Here is a 26,243-nt window from a genome sequence, read left to right as displayed (position 1 = left end):
CCTTGACATAATATGCGTGAAGATATGGCGCCTGGACTTAACTCAACCCCAAAAGCTAGCTCTTGAGGGGAGGATTGCCCAAGACCACAACCACAACCCATTTATTCAATCAATGTGGGACTCAACGCTCCCCTATACCCTCAGGACTCAATTGGAGCGTGAAATTACGGGGGGGGGGGGGGGGGCAACATTATGAAACACAACAACATGGATCGATGGGCCTGACTTTGATACCATGATAAGAAAATGGACCTTGGACCTAACTCAACCTAAAAAGCTAGCTCATAATGTGAGGATTGCCTAAGACCATAGTCACAACCCATTCACTCAACCAATGCAGGACTTAAAGAAACTGCAAGCATTATCAAACAAAGGTGTAGTAATATAGCGCATTTCAAAAGACACTTTCAGATACAACCTTACATATGTTATAAAAGGAATATGAATAGAGATCAAAGAAATAAAACTATGAGCCAAACAATTTGAAATGTCAATACAAGTGCTACTACAGTACTTGATATAAAATTTAATTAAGAGAAATCAGGGTTTAAAACATTTGAAACCTACCAATGACCCAAGTGACGACAAAATCAAATCGATTTTGACCATCCCTCCAATAGTTCTCAAAACCGTAAGTATACACTTTTAGTGCCATCTCAATAACATACAGCCAGCCTGTGCAACAAAGTAGAAAATGGTAAAATCCCAAATATGCTTAACTCAAAGAAGTAAGCATAGCACCACAATTTTAAGATGAGGGTCTATGAAGAACAATACACCTGTAAATTTGAAAATAATGTTTTGAAGTCAAAGGGGCACCATCAAAATGATAGCAGAAGAAATCTAAATATTCTTATTAATTACTCCAAGTGTACAAGATCATTACGCATTAAATTGACTGTAGAGGACAACTCCCAAGTCTAAGGAGAAGAAGACAAAATATCTAGGTCTTCAATACCAATACGTTCATTAATGTGGTGCTTATGCTTTCCTAAGCCGAGGGTTTATTGGAAACAACCTCTCTATCCTCACAAGGTAGGGGTAAGGTATGCGTACACACTACCCTCCCCAGAACCCACGGTGAGGGATATTACTGGGTATGTTGTTGTTGTCTTCAATACCAATACCCTTACCCTTTCCCTAATATCCTTATACCTTAAGAGACATTTCATTTGTCTTTCCAAGCTCTAAGCAGGCACAGAACGGCATAACCTCTACATGGTACTCTGAGTTATAAGTAGGATTATTTAGTGGTTAAAAGAGTGTAAAACTTGCTTCGGCTACACGAATCTAAAGAAGTTCAGATGCAACAAGAGACTGCCTATAGAAGTGAATAACTGTTGCTTATTTGCAGTTGGGTTAAGCCTTTTTCAGGCACCTAAAGTAAGATAATAAAGAACGGAACATCTTAAGGTACTTTCCCAAAATGCAGATAGAGAGAAAACAAAAACTCCTTGACAGAAAAAATGACTAGCGAGGTCTCTTTTCGCCAAACTTTTGGGCAATAAAGACATCAACATAATTTTTTTATGAAACTTTCTAGAAACCTTTTGTTGGGTATGATCATGGCAGGTAGACAATGAAACTTTTTCAGATTAAAGAAATGGGCCACTGCTGTACTTTGCCATATTGCCGAACTTACTGGTGTCTTGCGCTTTTTTATGATTTCTTTTAAAAATGGTACTCCCTCCGTCTCAATATATGTGTCTTACTTTCCTTTTTCAAGTAACGTAAATGGGTATTTGAACAAAAATCCCAAGCAGTGTAACGGGGATTTGAACCTGGGACCTCCAGGTTTTTCTCTCATACGTCTCAACTAGTTGGTGCTTCATGTGTAAACACTCGGAGGAGAATGTGGATCATCTCTTACTACATTGTCAGGTAGCGTCACGTCTGTGGTGGAGCTTTTTAGATGGTTCGTACAATGGATCATGCTGGGTACTGTGAAGGATGCTTTACTCAGTTGGGCCGTTAGAGGACGAAGAGCAGACGCCAGGCATGGGATTTTGCTCCATTAGCACTTATGTAGATCGTATGGAGGGAAAGAAATAGGAGAACGGAAAGAGCATGATTTTGTACATCTGAGGGATAGCCTCCTACTCTAATGTCTTTTTGATGACATTATGAGCTTCCTATTTGTATAGAAGATTGGGTGTGTCTAGTAGAGAACCATATCTTTCTGTAGATTCTCTACATTTTGGTATACTTCTTACATATAAAAGCTTTCCCATTATCAAAAAAAAGTATAAATTAAAAAAAAGGGGTGATGCACTCTTAAGTAAGGATCTAACAATATTGAAGTCAAATCTCAAGAACTTAAAGAAGTCCTCAAATTCAGCAGAAAGAACTGTTAGGGCAAGAAAAAGTTTTAACATTTGAAATATCAAATAAAAACGCAAAATACAACCAGCACAATTCAGAAGCCATATATTTATATCTCTGCCTAAAACAATGAATCCTCTACTAGGTATGGTAATTGACGTAAACGGTAACGAGAGTGGTTACCACTGACATAAAACCATCTGGATAACTTTCTACCTAACGGGGTCAAACTATAACCAGAATCTCATGAATGAAAAAAGAAAATATCTAATTTCTAGAAATATTGGTACCAAGCCCTGAAATTCATTATGCGACTTACCAAAGGTGAACTCCACCTTCTGCCAAAAGGTTTGACCTGAGTTGTTCTGTATATCAAGCTAGAATACACCACCAGAGAAAGTCAGTGAGATTCATCCTGAACTTAGAAAAGATGTAAACAAAAACAATAAAAAGAACAGGATATTTCTTCAGTCGTTAGTCCTTGTCTCATGTATTATACATACAAGCAAAAAACTCACCACCCAAACAAAAGCTTTACTCATTGACATCCATGAAAGAAAAAAAACTGAAACCATCACAATATCATATCATATGAGGATCTTGACTTTTTTTTGGGTGAGAATGTTGACACTTTCCCCAAAACTCAGGTGGTCAGTAAGGTGTGCTGGTCCTTTCAAACGTAAATGATTTGGAAGAGAAGGTTTCTCTGAGGTAATTAAAGAGAACTTGTATAAATGGCACTGTGTTATTCTTAACAGACATAGAAGAGCAACCCCACTTCCTTGATGTTGCCTCCACACCATATCAAAAGCACTAGACAATAAACAAAGCAAGAAAAGTTCCTCGGTTGTTCAGGATCAATACTCAGCTGCATGTTTAATGGAGTCAGGAGGTACTCATTCTTATAAACAGGGGAAGGATGCCACCAGGCAGAGCTACCCTTGTCCAAGGGGAGTCAATTGACACCCCTTCGCCGGAAATTTACACTATATAGATAGGTCAAATCTTTTTATGTATATATACCATATGTTGAATCCCTGTGCTTCTTTGTGTGTTTACTTCTTTATCTTTTGAATCCCCTTAATTTCCTAGCTCCGCCACTGGACGCCACACTTAAGCTTAATTCAAGATCACAATTGTAACAATTAGGGTGGTAGCTAGTTAAGACTAGTTTGGGGGATCAGTGGTTGGTAATCTAAGGGTAATGTATATTCTCCATATCAGTTTACTTTATAGACATGATTGTTCAACAATTAACAGATCACATACTAAAAGGAGTTAATATCACTTCACAAGTTCCAATACCACTAACAGATCTATATGCTGCGGCTACTTTTGCATAGAAATATTATTTATTTGCATCCAAAATCCAATTAGAGATTGTACAGAGTTTGATTCATACCGTAGTTTCAATAATAACAGCAACAAGATTGACAAGGAGAACGAACACTATTATGTACTCAAACGTAGCTCCACGGACGAAGCCTCTCAACTTCTCTGATGCTGGTGAATGATAGAAATTTGGACATGCTTCAAAGATTGGCAGCTGCAATAGAAAACAGAACATGAAGGATTCTCTGGTGTCACCTTCAAACTGTAACCAAAAGGGTAAATGGACTCACTGAATCTTCTTTCTGAAATCTTAGTCCAATGGCAGTGCACAGATCAGCAAATTCATCCAAATTTATCTGCATTTGAAAGAGAGAAGTTTATGAGAGGTGAAAGAACAAAAATGAAGATGAAATTTTGGTGATTAAGAATAGACTTCTTTCATGGAAAGGATCTGATCCTATAATTCAGACACCCATCTGGTTCCATGCATAAATATGAGAAACTTGAAGTTCTTAAACTTAAGAAGATCTAACAACTTGAAATCGTAAGGTACTAGACAGATGTGTTTATTGCTTAACATCAAGCTCTGGTGCTAAGTCATTCAACTTGATCACCCATTCCGATAACACACCAAGTATTGATAGGATAAACCAAAATTTTGACTTTGAGAAGCGATGGAAAATACCAAATAGGTAGTTTAATCTATCACATAATTTTTCATAATTTAAACGTAAAACTCAAGTTTGAGACATGGAAGTTTGAGACTGAAAAAATTAAGCTAGCGTTTGGACATAGATTTGCTTGAAATTTGAAAAAAGAGTTTTTGAAGTTACGTTGAAAAATAATTTTTGAAAGCTGAAGTTGTGTTTGGACATGCATTTTATTTGAAGAAAAGTTGAAGTTTTGCGAGTGGAAGAAAAACTTTCACCCAAAAACTGCCCTAAACCAGTTTTTGGAAACTTGAAAAATTTTGAAATTTTTTTCCCCAAAACATGATCATATTTCATAAACAAACAATGTTTTCAAAAAATATTTTAAAAAATGAATCCAAAATCTATGGCCAAACGGGAGCAAATATCAATGACAAGTTAAAAAGGAAAATCCGTTTTCCATGTAATAATGTTCTTGGAAATGTTTGGCAACCCTATTGGGTGGTCAAGATCATCAAGATAAACTGTAACAACGAAAACAAAAGCTAAAGCATAACAGTAAGACAAGATCTACAGTAGCTAATAGCATTGGCAACAATGAAAAGTTCCACCAACAAGGGTTATGGTGGAGTAGTAACTGGTAAGTATTCCTTCACAGTGTTATCAAAGGCGAGGATTTAAGCGCAAAGCGCAAGTAAAACGTGGGCTTTAATGAAAAAAGGTGCAACGGGAGAAAAAGTAAAAATATGCATTTAGTCCAAGATTAATCATTATAAGCATGAATAACAAATATATGAACAAAGAAATTGAAAAACAATTCATGATAAAGTAAAATATCAATTGTTTAATGTCGCCTTTTCAGGATTACACTCATTGGCAAGGAAAAATATGTCTTAGAGCTTTGATGCGACACTAAAGCGCCCACAAAGAGAGGCGAAGCGCTCAACGTGTTTTGAGCCTCGCTTCAGGGATTAAGCGCGCTTTAAGCACGCCTTTGACAACACTGCAGTCCTTCATCCTTAACCAGAAGTCTTGGGTTCGAGCCCTGCATATAGAGTCACCTTTATTAGGGAGCGCTTTACCCCCCCAATGTGGGACTTTCCGGCGCGAATCCGGATGTGATCGTGCCCCAATGTGGGTACCGGACACTAGGCGGGAAACCAAAAAAAAAACAATGAAAAGTTACGCTAGACCCTTTACAAATGTAATGGGGCATCATTGTCATTATCCAAACAATATATACAGAGGAAAATGTAGCCAACTCACACTATCAAAATATTTCAAAAATTTCCAAAGAAAATAATTAAAACATAAACTGTTAAAGTCACTATTCAATTATGAGAACAATTCAAATGTGTACAAATCAAGAGAAATGGAGAGTAACGAGAATGAAAGTACCTCACTGTATCAGAGAATTAAAAAAGATTCTTAAGTACCTTAAAGTCACCAGTATCATCCAGCTCACTGAATATTGACTTAAAATCATCTCCTGATATTTTCGGCAATGTCCTAAAGACATTTAAAGATAGTGTGTATCAATGTCTACTGCACTGTGGAAACTTGACTGATATACGTGGAAGAAAAAGTGCATGACATGGAGTATATTCATGTATCCAAAGAGAAGATAACATAAGTCAATTCAAACGCAGCAGTATCTGAAAATAGGTACAAACAGAATTTTAATTATATCATCCCCAAAGAAAACCAACAATAACTATTAGTATAAAAAACAGAAGAGTATAGAGGGTAGATTTATTCCTGAGCATCAAATCACTAATCATGACATTGACTGTTATGCTTATTTTTTTACAGAACCCATTTTGGTTTTGTATTTCCCGTACATGGATCTGTTTAATAGTATGCTTAATAACAGAAGATTCATTTTCAAACTCCTTAAAGACACTAGCTAAACTTATATCATAGGTGCTCCAGCTAGCCATGAAACTATTTTAATAACCTAAGGTGCGTTGTCAAAGTGACTTCAAGTTAAAGCGAAGTTTGCTAAACTTCCAAAATGATCGTCAAGGCCACAGCTGATTGTAAAATTACAATGACCAGAGAGAAGCTTAGTCAAAAGGTATGAACTGAATTTTATCTAGAAGAGACTACCAGCTAATCAACTGTCCTCTTCCTTCTCAGTCTACTAGCTCATAACCAGGATCAGCTTTCACAATTCAGATCAGGCATTGCTGCTTCACTAGTGTCCCCTTGGCTAGTAATACAGGAATGATTACAGAATATGAACTAGCTGTATCACAAGCTAAATCCTGGGAAGCAAACTGACACATGTAGTTGCATGTACTAGTACACGAACAACCAGCAATTTACAGGTGAACCATCAAATACAAGTTTTGAGAAATGCCTTTTTTTTTGTTGTTGCACTCCTAAAGTACATTAGTATCAAAATTTAAATATTCCCTTTCTCTCAGTTAAATGGAAGACAAGATATATCAAAATTTGAATATTCCTTTCTCTCAGATAAATAGAAGACATTCTTTCTTTTTATAAAACTTAAAGGTAAAGGTTTCTTTTATTTTCTTGCTCAATTGACCTTGCAACAACAAATGGAAGAAGGTCTACTCATGTAACCACTACTTAGAAGCGAGAAAATCTTCATATGGTCATAGGTTGAAAATCCAATTCGTGGGAATGATTTAATTAGTTTTATGATGAATGGTGCCACTAAGCATGATGTCTCCGAGAATGCAGCTATTGCCTATTACAGTGTGCGCAGCCTGGACAATATCCTAAGTAAGCCGCTAAATCAATTAAAGCTTCATGGTAAATGGCCGTGGCAACATCAGATTGCTCTCATGCCAGTACTGGAAATGCTGTGTCCCAAAACGCAGATTCACTACATTGTCAGCTTGAAAGCTTTACAGCCAACATGTTGATTTGAATTTTATCAAACGGCCTTATCCAGTTCAAGTTGCAACTGTTAGGTCAATTTCAGTTTCAAGGAATGGAAGTATGAGCCACACTACAAAAAGAAGACAATTAATGAGAAGAACTAGTGCATAGCAGCAGAACTGTACATGTCTGAACGTTACCTGTATTTGTTAAGTTCCTCAAACAGAAGGGTACATTGCTTCTCGTTGAGGTGCCCATTGTTCTGCCAATGTCAAAAGAAGACAACTTTAAAAGGAATGGCAACCATAAGATTTAAGGACACATAAAACCCTTCCGGAAGAAGTTCATAGTAAATCAAAAAAAAAATTACCTATTAAATTCTTGACCACAACAGAAATCTATGAAAGTACTTTCTCCTTTTCCATTATCTTCTTTCTACCTTCACCCTTGTGTTGCTACCTATGCATACTTACATACAGCTATTCATGTCAAACGGGCCTGACCAAATTTCAGGCTGGTGCATAGCGGGCCGAACTCACTTTTTTGGGTTAAATGTGTTTTACGAATTATTAATAGTAAATCGTAATTTAAACAATTAATGCGGATACCAAAATTTGAAGAAAAGGAAGATCTCAAATTTCATTAAATATGAAAAAGTTGAAACTTATAATTACATGAAAGTTGATAGTTAAAATTTGAATTTCATAACACAAACTACTAAAATTTGAAAACAACAACTCTTTCCTACCAGGCCAGGCTAACTCGTATATTGGTCACTGGTACCAGGCTGGTTCACTTATAAGAGAGGCCCAGAATGGGCCAATTTAAAGACAAATTTGACCAGGCTCTTTATGTATGGCACCAGACCGATTACGGGCCGAGCTGCCCACTTGACATGAATAACATAGATACACACACACACACACACATGTAAACCTGTTTGGAATCATTCAGGTAAGGGGAGCAAGAAGTATCTTCAAATTCTATTATGCCTTTTAAACACCAATGCAAATTTGTTCTACCTGTTTCTGCGTATGAGAATACCAGAAGGTGTCTGTCCTATAGTCATCGGAACTGTATCAACTGCCTCTTTCAGTTCTCAATATAATCTATCTTCTAATACTGTAAGTTTTCCCATCACATTAATGGAATTATTACTTTATCAAAAAAATATAATCCCTCTTCTTGTTGGTGCTAGATTACGTTCTCTCTAAATTTGATCTGTGAGCAGAAGCAGGCAACTACATACAATATACAGGATGCCTACATAAGATTTGTGCGGGAAAATATTCTTATTAAAAACTGTTACTGCCATTTTTCTTCTGGAAAAGGAAAGAACAAGGATAGAAGCTTCTCTTCCATGAGTAAAAGGAAGGAGTAGAAGCATATTAAATGCATGTAAACCACAGAAGATTAATTGGAGAACCAGTTGTGACGTGTCCTACTCACAGCTTCATCAATCAAGCTAAATGCTTTCTTCAAAGTCCTTAGCCTCAAACGATCTTTATCAGCCACTTGTTTTACAAGCTACAACCAAAAAAGAATAAATAAATAAATAAATATATACGTGCAAGGTGCAAAATCTACAGGAAAAGTACGTGCTATGTGCTATGGCAAACACTAACATGGTGGCAATTATTTGCAACAGCTTGAAGCAAAAACGATGGAAGACATTACCTCACTTTTGAAGCTATCATATACAACAGCAAGAATTAAGTTGGTAACAAAGTAAACGCCCAATAGCACGTACAGAACAAAAAACAAGCAATACCAACGTGAGTCCCTGAAAGGAAAAATACATAATACAGGTTTCAACTCAAAAGTTTACATGGAAATAAAAATTAACTCAAAAATTGAGTTTAATAAGAGAAAACACTCAGTAAGAAAGCTGACGATGAGAGCAAGATGTACGTTGCTCAGATTGCTCTCTTGTTATGAAGGTGGGAGACGCTATCTTTGATTGTAACCATAAACATAACCAAAACTCAGAGCTTTTAATGGCAAAACTATCTTACACATTCCAGATTTAGGCAAACTTCAACGGTATTATAGAGAGTAAAAGGGGGACTTAAGACAATTTTCTGAGGCACTCACTTGTACGCAGGAATCCAGACATCTGGATTGTTTGATGTTGTGAATAAGACAAACATTTGGTACAACGTGGTGCCGTACGAAGTAAACGTTGTCTTCCCCTGACGCGTGTCTTCAAAGAAGACGTATGCTAACCAGCTCGAGAACAGAAGAAATAAAGCAGATAGAGCCTGCAGAGGGGAGGAAAGAGAACATAGATCAAAAGAGAAGGGCTTAGGTTAACTATCAGTTGGAGAAAGGATGCAAGATGATAAAATTCAGGTGTGAAATTTTTAGTTTATCTTATCATCTGGCATAAAGTGTCTGTTGAAAATTATACTATGAAAATAACCACTAACCCCCAAAGATAAGGATAACTAACCACAACATTAAGGTAGGTACCAAGCATTCCTGCAAGGATGAAGAAGCTATCTCGTAATTCCCTATTGTCCAAAGTATGAAATTAAGATCATATTAGCAACAATAGCTAAGAAACCAAGTAAATCAAGAAAAATAAACGACAGGATGTGGACCCAACATGCCATCTTTCTGAACCTTCGGAACGAAGAAAAAGAGAAGGAACCTCTAGCGGATTACACTGCTTAGGCTTCATTTGTTTGCACTTAATGGACATTCAGATTCAGCCTATTAAGTGCATTTGTTTGTTTTTCTTTAACAACTTATTAGCTCTTAATAGGTCTGAATTATTTCGATCTTGTACAGAATCTCAACATTAGGATGTTCCCTTAAATATTCCTAAGAATGTAATCACTACTGTATTTATTACCACTCCCAACTACCACCACTGCCGCCTCCATTACCACCACCAACCGCCACAGCCGCCAGCCACCACCAACCACCGCCACTGCCTGCCATCACCACCAGGCACCAACCACCTCTACCACCAACCACTAGCTGTCACCGCACACCACCACCACCACTAGTCACCACGACCAACCTTGTGCACTCCACAACTACCAGAAAATGCAGCACCAGCTGTAGGGATCCATGGAAAAATCTATAATTTACATCAATTGAAAGGCGGTGGTCTTTCTGTACAATCGATGTCCTTGACTTCACATGCACTAATAACATAATACTGATAAACAGTGGAAACACTATGGAGATGCATCAGCATGAATAAGTCCATATGAACCTTCATAAGTTTAAAATGAGTATATTTATAACTAAAACATACTCCTTATACGAGACGTGCATTCTTATTATCAGAAGAAAAGTTGTGATTACTATAACTTATGCGGAAATTTGAATTTTATACATCAGGCATACTGCTTGTCCAAGACATACTTTACACATTTGAAGCTCATACAAGTCGAAGATGGCAACATGACCACAAAGAGAGAGAGAGAGAGAGAGAGAGAGAGAGAGAGAGAGAGAGAGAGAGAGAGAACACTGAATAAATTCATATCTGGACACTGCCATTCATTTCAAAAGTTGATAAAAGCCATCCATTTCACAGAACCACAGAAGATCAGGCCCCCCTTCTTTCCTTGGTGGGGTGGGAGAGTGCGTGAAAGCATTATGGACAGTGAAAGAACATAAGCATGAGAGTATAATTGATTAACAGCAGTAAAAACACAATGCTATTTGCTTAATATTTGGGGAGACAACAACAGAAAAAGCTCACTTCTTTAAATTCCTTCACAGTTCACATATAATACTTAAGTTACAAATTGTGTACAAAAATCATATTCCTAGCAACGATTATATGATTAATTAAAATTTTAAAAAAACAGCTAGTAAAGAAAAATGCGAGACCACTTGGCGGGAGAAGTCCGGGTAAAGAAATTTAAAACACAACACCAATACGAGGTTGTGACTAGAGTTGAAAATTAAATAAGAAGCGATCCTACAACGGCTTACCTAATGTTCAAAATAAAGAACACCACACGGAGATAGGGTGCAATACGGAATGGTAGATAATAGAAGTCTGCTAGAAAGAGAATGTAGACCACAATATCTGCGACCAAGATTAACAGCAAAATGACCTGAAAAATCAAGCCAAACAAGAAAGAAATTGTCATTAACTAAAGTTAACTATCAGTATTGGAGCAACCTAAGATTCATCAATATTACTGAACCTTCCAACAATTTCTTTCCTCAAAATCATTATGAAAAATCTAGGTCTGCAGGTTAGTTTTGAACATAAAACAGTTTAAGCAGAATCATAAGAGTGGCTTTTACACAAACTTTGTGGGTTTATTAGAGAGAGAACTTTTTCTTGAAACGTACCCTCTGTTTGGGAATGAATTGAATGGAAAGTACAGAGAGGACAAATAAAAAGTGATTCTGTTTTTTCAAAATTACATACACATATATAAAAACATATTGTTTTATGGCTTATGCTCTAATTTCTCTCTACATTATCTTCCCTCCCACATGAGAGAGAAAAAGGAGCCCAAAATGAAAACTATTTTCCTTTGTCCAATTTCTTTCCACTTTGTTCTTGTCAAACCAAAGCAGGAAATGACTATTAGTAATTACTTTCCTCAGTTACAAAACAAATTAATTACTATTACTAATGGCTCTCTAAGTATGCGCTTTCCAAAGTAAAAGTTAAAGCAATAGAAATGCTTTAAAAAGATGAATTGGAGGAGAAATTTTAAGAGAAGCACAACATAAAGAACCTCCCCGACCAAAAATGTTTTCCTTATGCAGCTCTGATATGGTTCCACTTCCTCTATGGAGTACAGAGTTCAAGTGAGTTGATATCTCTAATACCTCATTGCTCTGTCATGTTACACCATATCGAAAAACACCACAGAAGAACGTGCAACAGAGGCAATGCATGAGTAGTCATGCTAAGGTGGAATATAACTGTTAGTTTACAGATATGTATAGTATAGACTTGTCCCACATTGGAAGAGGAGTAATATGTCCTTGTAGTGTATAGCTATAAATAGGGACCTCTTGTATTGTATTCATTATCCAATATCAATAACATATTTTCTCCCATGCCTTCTCACATGGTATCAGAGCAATTGTGAGAGATTTATCGTTGTGCATAAATTTCAGCGATTCCGGAAAGAGAAATCAGTCAGCGAAAGTTTTTTTTTTCCGGCGGCTCTTTTAAGGCTGTTTTGCGTCTGCTTCGTCTCCGTCAGTGTTGTGCAAAATCCAACACTACCAAAAGAGTCGTCATTGTCCGGCGACCAAACCCCAGTGAAAATCTCCGGCAGCACCCTCCTCACGCGCCTCCACGCGCCACCAGAAGCTCATGCGCCGGCGCGTACGACCACTTCCGGCCATTTTTGAAAAACTTCCTTCAGAACAGTTGGGTCGCCTGGTAATTTCGATCCTACCCTTACTGTTTTCATTTCATTCCGACCACTTTGAGTTTTTTCCGGCATCTACAGTAAGATTCCGGCAGCTACAGTATTTCCTTATTCTGTTTCTGTGTTTCCTTACTCTGTTTCAGTGGATTACAGTTGATTCTTTCTCTTATTTGGTAATAATATGCAAACAGTCTAGCGAAGGAGATGAAAAGGCAATAGCACTTTGGGCAAAGATCGATGCTCAGTTATGTAGCATCTTGTGGCGATCTACTGATTCCAAGTTGATGCCCTTGTTTCGTCCATTCCAGACATGTTATTTGGTTTGGGCAAAGGCACGCACCTTATACACTAATGACATATCTCGCTTCTATTATGTGATATTGCGGATGACAAATTTAAAGAAGCAGGAATTAGATACTTACTTGGGTCAAGTACAGGCAGTCATGGAGGAATTTGAGAAGTTGATGCCAGTTTCTGCTAGTGTTGAAAAACAACAAGAGCAACGACAGAAGATGTTTCTCGTTCTTACCCTCGCTGGACTTCCTAATAATCTTGATTCAGTACGCGACCAGATTTTGGCTAGTCCGACTGTCCCGACAATTGATGAATTATTCTCCTGATTACTCCGCCTTGCTGCAGCACCAAGTCACCCAGTGATCCCATCACAGATACTTGATTCCTCTGTTCTTGCATCCTAGACAGTGGATGTTTGGGCATCTCAAACTATGGAGCATAGACGAGGAGGAGGTCGTTTTGGAAGATCTAGACCCAAGTGTTCTTATTGTCAGAAACTTGGACACACTCGTGAAATGTGCTATTCCTTACATGGTCGTCCACCCAAAAATGTTTACATTGCTCAGACCGAGACTACAGGTAATCAGGGATTTTCTTTATCTAAAGAAGAATATAACGAGCTCCTTCAGTATCGAGCAAGTAAGCAGATATATCCACAAGTAGCCTCAGTTGCTCAGACTGATACTTCTGTTACTGGTAATTCTTTTGCTTGTGTTTCCCAGTCTAGTACTCTTGACCCATGGGTCATGAACTCAGGCGCTTCTGATCACATCTCTGGTAATATATCATTTTTGTCAAATATTATATATTCACAATCTCTTCCCACTGTTACTTTAGCCGATGGATGTCAAACTAAGGCAAAAGGAGTTGGACAAGTTAATCCCTTGTCTTCTATCACCCTAGATTCCGTTCTTTATGTCCCTGACTGTCTTTTTAGTCTTGCATTTGTTAGTCGTTTGACTCGTGCCCTCTATTGTGGTATATATTTTATTGACGATTCTTTTATTATGCAGGACGCAGTACGGGACAGAAAATTAGTACAGGACATGAATCAGAAGGCCTTTACTACCTTAACCCACTCAGTCCTTCCACAATATGTCTAGTTACAGATCCTCCAGATCTAATCCACAGACGTTTAGAACATCCGAGTTTATCCAAACTTCAGAAGATTATGCCTAGTTTATCTAGTTTGTCTACATTAGATTGTGAGTCGTGTCAACTTGGGAAACATACCCGAGCCTCCTTTCCGCGTAGTGTTGAGAGTCATGCAAAGTCTGTCTTCTCCTTAGTTCATTCTGATATATGGGGTCCTAGTAGAGTCGGTTCAACCTTGGGATTTCGTTAGTTTGTTAGTTTCATTGATGATTATTCAAGATGTATTTGGCTTTTCTTAATGAAAGATCGTTCTGAGTTATTTTCTATATTCCAGAGTTTATGTGCTGAAATCAAAAACCAATTTGGTGTTTCTATTCGCATGTTTCGCAGTGATAATGCCTTAGAATATTTATCTTCTCAGTTTCAGCAGTTTATGACTTCTCAAGGAATAATTCATCAGACATCTTGTCCTTATACCCCTCAGCAAAATGGGGTTGCTGAGAGAAAGAAAAGGCACCTTATTGAGACTGCTCGCACCCTTCTAATTGAATCTCGTGTTCTGTTGCGCTTTTGGGGCTATGCAGTTCTCACAACTTGTTATTTGATTAATCAGATGCTTTTATCTCCCATCAAGGATCAGATTCCACATTCAGTATTGTTTCCCCAGTCACCCTTATACTCTTTTCCACCACGTGTTTTTGGGAGCACGTGTTTTATTCATAATTTAGCCCCTGGGAAAGACAAGTTAGCTCCCCGTGCTCTCAAGTGTGTCTTCCTTGGTTATTCTCGTATTCAAAAGGGATAGCGCTGTTATTCTCCAGATTTTCGTAGGTACCTTATGTCAGCTGACGTCACATTTTTTTAGTCTAAACCTTTCTTTATCTCTGTTGACTACCATGATAAATTTGAGGTCTTACCCATACCGACCTTTGAAGAGGTTACTATAGCTCCTCCTCCACCTTCGACCACAGAAGTTTCACCCATACCAACCGTTGAGGAGTCTAGTGTTGTTCCTCCTAGATACCTAGCCACAGGAATACCACTCTTGACTTATCATCGTCGTCCGCACCCTACATCAGGCCCAACTGGTTCTCGTCCTGCACTTGACACTGCTCCTACTGCGGACTTGTCTCTTCCTAGTACACCGATTGCACTTCGGAAAGGTATACGGACAACACTTAATCCTAATCCTCATTATGTCGGTTTAAGTTATCATCGTCCGTCATCTCCCCATTATACTTTTATATCTTCTGTTAGTTTACAGATATGTATAATTAAGGGTGGCATGTGGGCCGGTCCAGACCCGGGACCGTCCCGGGACCGCGGCCCAAACGGGCCAGGCCCGTTTGGCCCGGTTTTAGTGGGCCCGGGCCGGTCTCGTGGGCCAGTCCTATGATTTGGGCCCGCCAGGCCCGGGACCATTTAACCCGCCAGGGACCGGACCGGTCCCTTAGCGGGCCAAATGGTCCCAACGGCTATTTTTATAAATAAATAAAAAATTATTTTTTTTTAAAAAAAAAAAATAGTCATTTAACCCCCCAACTTTGTTTTAACCCCAAACTTTTTATACATTTAATATATATACTATACTATACTATATATACATCTTATATACTAATACATCATATATATAGTATATAAGATGTATATATAGCTTATCGAATATAGCTTTTATATATATATATATATATATACTATATATATATCTTATATCGATATATATATATATATATTATACATTTAATATATATACTATACTATACTATATATACATCTTATATATAGTATATAAGATGTATATATAGCTTATCGAATATAGCTTATTACTTATATATATACATATTATATCGATATATATATATATATATATATATATATATATATATATATATATATATATATATATATATTATACATTTAATATATATACTATACTATACTATATATACATCTTATATACTATATATAAGATGTATATATAGCTTATCGAATATAGCTTATATATATATATCAGTCAGTCTCCTTGCGAGGCTCTTGGTTTAGCTATGACGGACTCTACAGAGAGAAGCTCCTACTTCTCCCTAGAATCTAGAAAATTAGAAAGCATGTCTTTTAGCAAAGCTGCATCTTGGCCAGCCCTCGAACTTGGGGGAAGATGCCAGCGAAAGCTTGACGTAGGGCAGGAGCCACACTTCTCGCTGTCCGAGGAGCACACTCTCATATATATCAGTCAGTCTCCTTACGAGGCTCTTGGTTTAGCTATGACAGACTCTACAGAGAGAAGCTCCTACTTCTCCCTAGAATCTAGAAAATTAGAAAGCATGTCTTTTAGCAAAGCTGCATCTTGGCCAGCCCTCGAACTTGGGGGAAGATGCCAGCGAAAGCTTGACGTAGGGCAGGAGCCACACTTCTCGCTGTCCGAGAAGCACACTCTCAGGCGTAAAGGTTTTTTGGACTCTTGTTTGATTGGGGCTTTCTCCAAATGGGTTGGTTCTCCAGAAGCTGTTAGGAACTGGGCAGCAGAGGCATGGAACGTCAAGGACGGACTGAAAATATCGAAACTGGGTGACACGCAATATCTCTTTCGATTTGTCGACGAGTCTCAAGCTTCAGAAATTCTTGTCAAAGGAAACAGGTGGTTTGATGGGAATTTCTTAAAGTTAGACAGATGGGTGGAGCACGATGGGTGTCTCAACCCTCGTTTCACTGGCGAAACATTGGTGGTCAACATGGTGGGTCTCCCGGTGCATCTCTGGTGTCTTGACCTATTCAAGAAGGTTGGGGAAATCTGTGGGGGTTTCATTGATGTCACTTGCAGCTTGCACGATCTCTCGCGGGTAAGGATTGTGGTGAGGAAAATGGGCAGAATCCCTGTCTCCACTGTGGTGGAAGATGGCTACTTGAGCTACAGGGTTTGGTTGAGCCCTGAATTTCGCCCTATCTTTATGCCTGTGATTTTGGCGGAAGAAAAGGAAAGGTCAAATAGAAGGGAGGGAAGGGGAAATCAGTTTCTGAAGGGAGGGGAGGGCTCACCGGATCAGTGGACTAAGCTGGAATCAGACGGTAGATCGAGAAGTGACGGGAGGTTTGAACTTGGGAGAAGAAGACAAAATTTTAACATGAGGAAAAGACGTGAATGGGTTAGTGATGCGGGCTGGAAAGGTAGAATGGGTCGGTCCTCTCTTAACTATCATAGGGTCGGGCAAGATTTCAGCAAGCATAGGTCTGGGCCTCTACACATGGGCCCAGCAACTTTTCCCAATTCTATTAGAATCGATCCAAAGGGGCCCAAATTATATCAAGCGGCGTCCGATAAGGCTCCTAAACATATGGGAGCAGTCACTCCTCCTCCTTCTGCCAATGATGCCTCAAACAATGCTATACCAAACACTAGGGACTTGTGCTCCTCTTCAACCACTGTTCCAGGGGCAGCACCGGCAAAAGCTGGCGGTGTTATTCCACGGCCCACCGCCTCTGATGGACCCAGCTCCATCGCCCCCTCATCTCCCACTGTGCTTAGATGTGCTGAGGTTACAATACAATCTCCTCCAAGAGAGGCATTAATTCCTGCGGTTGGTGCCTCTCAACGATTGGAGAAGTGGACATGTCCTTATGGGTGGAGGATAAACTATTAAACTTTGGGAAGTTCTTACGTGTTTCTTTTGAAGGGAAGGAAGAAAGGGTGCTGGAACTGTTGAGGGAGATTGAGCAACAACCTTGTTACGAAGGCGCGGGGAGGGAGTTGGGTAAAGGTGTTAATCAAAATAAAATAGGGGATGTAGTGGTGTATCAGAGAAGGGGTCGAGTGTGTGACAGGGAGAAAGGGACCTCGTCTAGGGGGGGTGGGGAAATGAGGGCTATTGTTGCTTATGGAAGTTAAGATCCTTTCATGGAATGTCAGGGGGATGAATGACCCAAACAAAAGGGCCATCATCAAAGTGGGAGTTAGGGAGTGGGGTGCCAACCTAATTTGTTTTCAGGAGACCAAAATGGAAGTTTTGTCGGATGCGATCGTGAGAAATGTCTGGGGAGGTAGTTGGGTGAAATATGACTGGGTCCCTGCAGCGGGAAGTGTCGGGGGCATTCTACTTATGTGGGATGATAGAAGCTTGGAGGTAAAGGAGATTAGGAAGGGAGCTTTCTCTTTGGCAGCTCTCGTCAAAGATAGAGTGAGTGGGGTGGAGTGGGGATTTGGGGGAGTGTATGGGCCGGTAGGGGAAGGGTCCAAAGTGTCTTTCTGGGAGGAACTTGCTAATATTATGGGGGAATGGGACATTCCATGGGTTCTAGGGGGAGACTTTAACACAATTAGATTCCCGGAGGAGAGATTAGGGTGCAATTTGATTTCGAGGGCCATGGAGGAGTTTTCTGACTTCACCAATGATCACTTTCTCATTGATCTTCCTCTGTCAGGGGAAAGGTTTACTTGGGCCAGGGCGGAGGATTCAAACTCAAGGTCCAGACTCGATAGATTTCTGATATCGTCCTCCTGGGATAAGCTGGTGCCGAATGTGTTGTAGATCCCTTTACCTAGGCTGACTTCAGATCACTTGCCTATCTTGCTAGATGGATGCAGAGGGATGGGGGTCCGTGCTCCCTTCCGGTTCGAGAACATGTGGTTGAAAGTGCCAGGATTTTGTGACAAAGTGAAAGAATGGTGGACTAACTACGGGGTATCAGGGTCACCCTCATTCCGTCTGTCGAAGAAACTCAAATTGCTCAAGGGAGATATTATTAGGTGGAACAAGGAGGTCTTCGGGAGGGTGGAGGTCAAAATGAGGGAGCTTATGCATGAATTGGGGGAATTAGAGAGAGGGGAAGGGGTGGGGGAGCTAGATGAATCTGAGAAAGTGAGATTGGGGGAGGTTAAGAGTGAAATAGTCGAGCTAGCAATAGCTCAGGAGACTAGTTGGCGACAAAAATCAAGGGCGCTCTGGTTAAAGGAGGGGGATTCGAATACTAAGTTTTTCCACAGGGTTGCGATTGCAAATCGAAGGAGAAACTTCATAGAGTCCTTAGTTGTAGATGGGGTGAGGATCGAGGGAGAAGATGAGGTAAAATGGGCGATAGTGGGGTTTTATGAGAACTTATACAAAGAGGAAGTTAGTTGGAGGCCTACTTTGGGGGGAATAGAGTTCAACCACATAGGGGAGGGAGACAATGAGTGGCTAGAAAGAGCTTTCGAGGAGGAGGAGGTGCACGATGCTGCGTCGAGCTGTGATGGTGATAAGGCCCCTGGGCCTGATGGTTTCTCCTTGGCCTTCTTCCAGCTCTGTTGGGACACTGTTAAGGGGGAGTTGATGGAAGCCATCGAATACTTCCACGTGAATGGTGCTTTCGAGAGAAGCATCAATGCTTCTTTTATTACCATTGTGCCTAAGAAAGAAGGCGCATCTTGTATCAGAGACTATAGGCCTATCAGTCTAGTGGGGAGCATTTACAAGATTATTTCTAAAGTGCTCTCCAACAGACTAAAGAAGGTTCTTGACGTGTCTGTTTCGTCCTCCCAGAATGCGTTTGTGGAAGGTAGGCAGATCCTGGATGCTGCTCTGGTGGCAAATGAACTTGTAGACTCCAGAAGGAAAAATAGAGAATCCGGATTACTGTGCAAGTTGGACCTTGAGAAGGCTTTCGATCATGTCAATTGGGAGTTCCTGGACTTCATTATGAAACGGATGGGGTTTGGGAAAAGATGGAGGGGATGGATCAAGTTTTGCATTTCATCGGTCAGATTCTCTGTCCTGGTTAATGGTAGCCCGTGTGGTTTCTTTGGCAGCTCCAGGGGGCACAAGCAAGGTGACCCCCTATCCCCCATGCTATTCATTTTAGTGATGGATGCTCTGAGTAAAATGATGGATCGTGTAGCGAGTGGAGGCTTCTTGAGAGGTTTCTCAGCTCCGATCGGGGTGCTCAGTGCCTGAAGGGTCTCTCATTTGCTTTTTGCGGATGACACCCTAGTTTTCTATGATGCTGATATGGATCAGTTGACCTGCCTGAAGCAGGTACTGCAGTGGTTTCAGATAGTATCAGGATTCAAAATCAACCTCGGCAAGTGTGAGATTTTCCCGGTGGGTGAGGTTGTTAACATTGATGCTTTGTCTCATGTTCTCGGATGCAAGATGGGCTCTCTCCCCACTACCTACCTGGGTCTACCATTGGGTGCCTTGCAAAAGGATACTACTGTTTAGAATCCAGTCATTGAAAGGGTTGAAAAAGATTAGCAGGCTGGCAGAAACGATATTTGTCAAAAGGCGGTAAGGAAGTGCTTATTAAAAGCACTTTGTCAAGTATCCCTACCTATTACTTATCCCTGTTGCAAGCACCTGTGAGCATCACAGAAAAACTGGAGCGGCTTCAAAGGAATTTTCTCTGGGATGCGACAGATGGAACTAGAAAGTTTCATCTAGTGAATTGGCAGACAGTCACTTCCCAAAGAAGTGGGGTGGACTTGGAGTAAAAGATCTCAGGGTATTCAACAGAGCTTTGCTGGGGAAGTGGCTGTGGAGATTCGGGGTAGAAAAGCATGCTCTATGGAGGGAGGTCATAGCAGAAAAGTACGATTCCACGGGAGGGGGTTGGAGGACCAAGGCAATCACAGCACCGTTCGGGTGTGGCATGTGGAGGAACATCATGAAGAACTGGGAAGCTTTCTATGGCAACATCACTTACAAGGTGGGAGATGGAAGGAGAATTAGCTTTTGGAATCACAGGTGGTGTGGAGAGGCTACTCTGAGGGTCTCTTTCCCCCATGTCTTCAGAGTCTCAAACCAGAAGGAATTGATGGTCCAACAAATTCGCAAGGAGCATGAAGGGGGATAGTATGGGACCTCTCTTTTAGAAGGAACATGCAAGATTGGGAGATTGCGGAGCTCCAAAATTTGTTGGCACTGCTATACGGGCAAGATATGCCCCATCCATCTTATGATTCTTGGAGATGGGGGTTGCGTGATGATGGCTTTTCACCGTAAAGTCCTTCTACCAAAGTATGTTGGTGAGACAGGAGGCTACTTTCCCATACTCATCGATCTGGATTCCTAAGGCGCCCACGAAGGTGTGCTTCTTTGCATGGCTAGCAGCGAGGGGAGTGATCTTGACATCTGAAAATCTGCGAAAGAGAGGAATTACACATGTTAGTTGGTGCTACATGTGTAAAAGCTCAGGGGAAGAAGTTGATCATCTTATGCTGCATTGCCTTGTGTCCTGGGATTTATGGAAGGCAATCCTGAATCTTTTTGGTGTTCAATGGGTGATGCCAAACACTGTAAAGGAAATGCTATATAGCTGGGCCGGTTTCCGTAGAAGAAGCAAGCAAAAGGCGTGGAAGTACGCCCCGTTAGCTCTCATGTGGTTAGTCTGGGGAGAGAGAAATAGGAGAGTTTTTAAGGGGATTGAGTCTCCGTTTTCACATCTTAAGAATACTCTTTTATCTTTGATCGCTTTTTGGTGCACACATGTAGCACCTACTTGTGTAGAAGATTGGGCGTCATTTGTAGAGAATCATGTTCTGTTGTAAATTCTCTACTTTTTGTATACTTCTTGTATGCGGGAGCTTTTTTTCTCCCTTTTGATTAATACAATTTACCTTATCAAAAAAAATATATATACTATATATACATCTTATATCGATATACTATATACACATCTTATATCGATATACTATATATACATCTTATATACTATATATATTCGATATTAAATATTTAATATTAAAATTTAGGATATTAAATAAAATTTAGGTCACAATTCTATAATAAAATTTACAAAGCATTGCCTTAGATATTTTTTTTAACATCCTTTTGTCTCTAATATCTATTTAATTTATTTTTTTTAAAAAATATATATGTTGGGCCCACTTAGCCCGTTTAGCCCGGGACCAAACGGTCCCGGTCCCTACAAAAAGCCCGTTTAGCCCGGGACCGTTTGGCCCGTTTAATTTGGGACCGGCCCGGGACCGGGACCGTTTGGACCGGCCCACTTGCCAGCCCTATGTATAATGTATGCTTGTCCCACATTGGAAGAGGAGTAATATCTCCTTGTAGTGTATAGCTATAAATAGGGACCTCTTGTATTGTATTTATTATCTAATATCAATAATATATTTTCTCCCGTGCTTTCTCACATGGTATCAGAGCGTTAGTGAGAAACCCGTCGATGTGCATCATTCCAGCGACTTCCGGGAATAAAGACCTCTTCGCCGTGTAATTTTCCGGCGACTTAGAAGGTTGTCCGTAAGCAAATCACTTTTTGTTGGTGTTGTGCAAAAACCAACACCACCACAAGACTACTCAGGCTCCGGCGACCAAACCCCAGTCAACCCCATCGAAAAACACACGTCCACGCGCCCTCACGCGCATGGAAAAAAAAAATTACTGCGAGATCTGACCTCCGCGCCGGCGCGTGAGCACTGTTACGGGCAGATTTTGAAAAAGTTCCAGTTGAACAGTAGGATCGCCTGGTAATTCCGATCCTACTCTCACTGGTTTTGTTTCATTCCGACCACTTTGAGTTTTTCCGTCAGCTACAGTAGATTCCGGCGTGAACAATGTTCCGGCGCAGAACAGTGTTCTGTTTTTACTGTTGTAACCAGTGTTTTCAAGCTTAACCGGTGTTCTATTTTCTCACCGGAGTTACTTATTTCTACTATTTCAAGTTAACCCTACTACTACAAATTGTAGCGACATGGGAACCGATGCTTTGAATAGTCGGATGGCTTTTTTAGCAGATTTTATTGAGTTCCTTCAGTACAAAGTATGTAAGCATACATCTTCTAAGATAACTTCTGTTGTTCAAATAGGTAATAGCGTGACTTGTTTCTCCCAATCTTCATCCTCTGAGTCTTGGGTCATTGATTCAGGTGCATCAGATCATATTTCTGGTAACAAATCTCTTTTCACTATTATTTCGTATTCTCAATCTCTTCCAAAAGTCACAATGGCCAATGGGTCTCAAACCATGGCAACTGCAATAGGTCAAGCAAGCCCACTTCCTTCCTTACCTTTAGATTCAGTCCTTTATGTTCTCAATCGTCCTTTTAATCTCATAGTTGTTAGTCGCTTAGCCAAATCACTTAAATGCGCTGTTTTATTTCTTGATGACCATGTTTTTATAAAGGAACGCAGTACGGGGCGGATCATTGGTACCGGGCATGAATCAAACGGACTTTATTACCTTATCCTTGCTAAATCACATGGACTCACATCTTGTCTTCCATCTACAACTTGTCCTGTTACTGATTCACCAGATTTATTACATAAACGGTTGGGACATCCCAGTTTGTCAAAACTTCAGAAAATGGTATCTGGTTTATCTCACTTGTCAGCTCTAGAGTGTGAGTCATGTCAGCTCGGTAAGCATACTCGCTCCCATTTCCCTCGGCGTCTTGATAATCGAGCAGAGTCACCTTTTACTTTAGTCCGTTCAGATGTTTGGGATCCTAGTCGGGTCAGTTCCACCTTGGGATTCCGCTACTTTGTCAGTTTCATTGATGATTATTCCAAGTGCACTTGAATATTTTTGATAAAAAATCGATCTGAACTGTTTTCTATTTTCCAGACCTTCCACGCTGAAATTCAAAATCAATTTGGGGTTTCTATTTGCACATTTCGTAGTGATAATGCCCAAGAGTATTTGTCTTCCCCATTTCAGCAGTTTATGAAATCTCATGGATTATTTATCAAACATCTTGTCCATACACATCTCAACAAAATGGGGTAGCTGAAAGAAAGAATAGACATCTTATTGAAACTGATGTACCATACTCATACAATCTCATGCTCCGTTGCGTTTTTTAGGGGATGCAGTTCTTACATCTTGCTATCTTATTAATCGTATGCCATCTTCAGCTATCCAGAACCAAGTTCCATTCTCTGTCATGTTTCCACACTTACCTTTGTTCTCTCTTCCACCTCGTATCTTTGGAAGCACTTGTTTTGTCCATAACCTTATTCCAGGAACAGATAAGTTAGCTCCTCGTGCTTATTTCTGGGTTTCTCGAGAACACAAAAAGGGTATCGATGCCCTGACCTCCAGCGGTACCTTATGTCCGCTGATGTTACCTTCTTTGAAACCCAATCATACTTCACAGGTTCAGATCATCACTTAGATATTTCTGAGGTACTACCAGTTTCATCTTTTGGAGATTCAGTCACTCCAACTCCACCACCTACAGCTCCAGTTGTAGCTCCACCACCTATAGCTCCAGTTCCACCACCTACAGCTCCAGTTGTAGCTCCACCACCTATAGCTCCAGTTCCTCCACATAATTCAGTTCAACCTTTTGCAGCTCCACCACTCTTGACTTATCATCGTCGTCCACATCCAGCATCAGGCCCAAACAATTGCTCAAGGCACTTCCAGACTAAGGATCTGGGCATATTGAAGTATTTTCTAGGTATTGAGGTCGCTCAATCTAGCTCGGGTATTGTTATTTCACAGCGAAAGTATGCCTTAGACATTCTTGAGGAGACTGGAATGATGGGTTGCAGACCTATTGACTCTCCTATGAATCCGAATGCTAAGCTTCTACCTGGACAGGGGGAGCCTCTTAGAGACCCTACGAGATATAGGAGGTTGGTTGGCAAATTGAATTACCTCACAGTCACTAGACGTGACATTTCTTTTCCGGTGAGTGTTGTAAGTCAGCCTATGGATTCTCCCTGTGATAGTCTATCACAGGGATGCAGTTGTTCGCATTCTTCGGTATATAAAGTCAGCTCCAAGCAAAGGATTACTATTCGAGGATCAAGGCCACGAGGAGATTGTTGGGTACACAGATGTTGATTGGGCAGGATCACCCTTTGATAGACGTTCTACGTCTGGATATTGTGTTCTAGTAGGAGGTAACTTGGTCTGGTGGAAGAGCAAGAAACAGAATGTAGTTGCTCGATCTAGCGCCGAAGTCGAATATCGGGCCATGGCTATGGCGACGTGTGAGTTAGTTTGGGTCAAGCAGTTGCTCAAGGAGTTAAAGTTCGGAGAAATCAGCAAGATGGAACTAGTGTGATAACCAAGCTGCTCTTCATATTGCGTCAAATCCGGTGTTCCATGAAAGGACTAAACACATTGAGATCGACTGTCACTTTGTCAGAGAAAAAATACTTTCAGGAGATATTGTTACAAAGTTTATAAAGTCGAATGATCAACTAGCAGATATTTTCACTAAGTCTCTTACTGGTTCTCGTATTAGCTACATGTGTAACAAGCTCGGTACATATGATGTGTATGCACCGGCTTGAGGGAGAGTGTTAGTTTACAGATATGTATAGTTCTTGTCCCACATTAGAAGAGGAGTAATATCTTTTTGTAGTGTATAGCTATAAATAGGGACCTCTTGTATTGTATTTATTATCTAATATTAATAATATATTTTCTCTCGTGCTTTCTCACATCTTCTTTGTCCTCGATTTACATCCTTAAGTCTACAGGTGAAGCGTTGTCTCATCCAGGATGGCGACAGGCTATGAGTGACGAGATGTCTGCTTTACATACAAGTGGTACTTGGGAGCTTGTTCCTCTTCATTCAGGTAAATCTACTGTTGGTTATCGTTGGGCTTATGCAGTCAAAGTTGGTCCCGATGGCCAGGTTGATTGACTTAAGGCCCGTCTTGTTGCCAAAGGCTATACTCAAATATTTGGGCTCGATTATAGTGATACCTTCTCTCCCGTGGCTAAAGTCGCATCAATCCGCATTTTTTTATCCATGGATGCGGTTCGTCATTGGCCTCTCTATCAGCTGGACATTAAGAATGTCTTTCTTCACGGTGATCTTGAGGATGGGGTTTATATGGAGCAACCACCTGGTTTTGTTGCTCAGGAGGAGTCTCGTAACCTTGTATGTCGTCTGCGTCGGTCACCTTATGGTCTAAAGCAGTCTCCTCGAGCCTGGTTTGGTAAGTTCAGCACGGTTATCTAGGAGTTTGACATGACTCGTAGTGAAGCTGATCACTCTGTGTTCTATTGGCACTCTGCTTCAAGTCTCTGTATTTATCTCGTAATCTATGTTGATGATATTGTTATTACTGGCAATGATCAGGATGGTATTACCAATCTGAAGCAGCATCTTTTCCAACACTTCCAAACTAAGGATTTAGGCAGATTGAAGTACTTTTTAGGTATTGAGGTTGCTCAATCTAGCTCAGGTATTGTTATTTCTCAAAGAAAATATGCTTTAGACATTCTTGAGGAGACATGGATGATAGGTTGCAGACCTGTTGACACTCCGATGGATTCGAATTCCAAACTTATTCCAGGGCAGGGGGAGCCGCTTAGCGATCCTGCAAGCTATAGGCGGCTGGTTGGTAAATTAAATTATCTCACAGTGACTAGACCCGATATT

General features: G+C 40.3%; 1 protein-coding gene across 3 annotated transcripts in view; it reads right to left on the bottom strand.

Moving 5' to 3' along the window:
* LOC104111158 (two pore calcium channel protein 1A) overlaps positions 1-26,243 on the bottom strand; it is a 42,613-nt gene that overhangs the window by 7,486 nt on the left and 8,884 nt on the right. For 2 of the 3 annotated variants that reach the window (XM_070181393.1, XM_070181392.1), the window contains 11 exons: positions 11,109-11,233; positions 9,607-9,667; positions 9,249-9,415; positions 8,832-8,937; positions 8,604-8,681; positions 7,355-7,416; positions 5,741-5,813; positions 3,945-4,010; positions 3,725-3,868; positions 2,642-2,699; positions 568-675 (listed from right to left, as the gene is read on the bottom strand). In XM_070181393.1, coding sequence (XP_070037494.1) covers positions 568-675; positions 2,642-2,699; positions 3,725-3,868; positions 3,945-4,010; positions 5,741-5,813; positions 7,355-7,416; positions 8,604-8,681; positions 8,832-8,937; positions 9,249-9,415; positions 9,607-9,667; positions 11,109-11,233 — 1,048 coding nt within the window. The remainder of the gene's footprint in view (positions 1-567; positions 676-2,641; positions 2,700-3,724; positions 3,869-3,944; positions 4,011-5,740; positions 5,814-7,354; positions 7,417-8,603; positions 8,682-8,831; positions 8,938-9,248; positions 9,416-9,606; positions 9,668-11,108; positions 11,234-26,243) is intronic. The other variant, XM_070181394.1, reaches the window with a different exon arrangement.

Source organism: Nicotiana tomentosiformis, chromosome 7 (assembly GCF_000390325.3).
Source record: "Nicotiana tomentosiformis chromosome 7, ASM39032v3, whole genome shotgun sequence".
NCBI classification, from domain to species: domain Eukaryota; kingdom Viridiplantae; phylum Streptophyta; class Magnoliopsida; order Solanales; family Solanaceae; genus Nicotiana; species Nicotiana tomentosiformis.
Note: the sequence above shows the minus strand (reverse complement) of the source record. Positions and strands in the feature narration are given on the sequence as shown.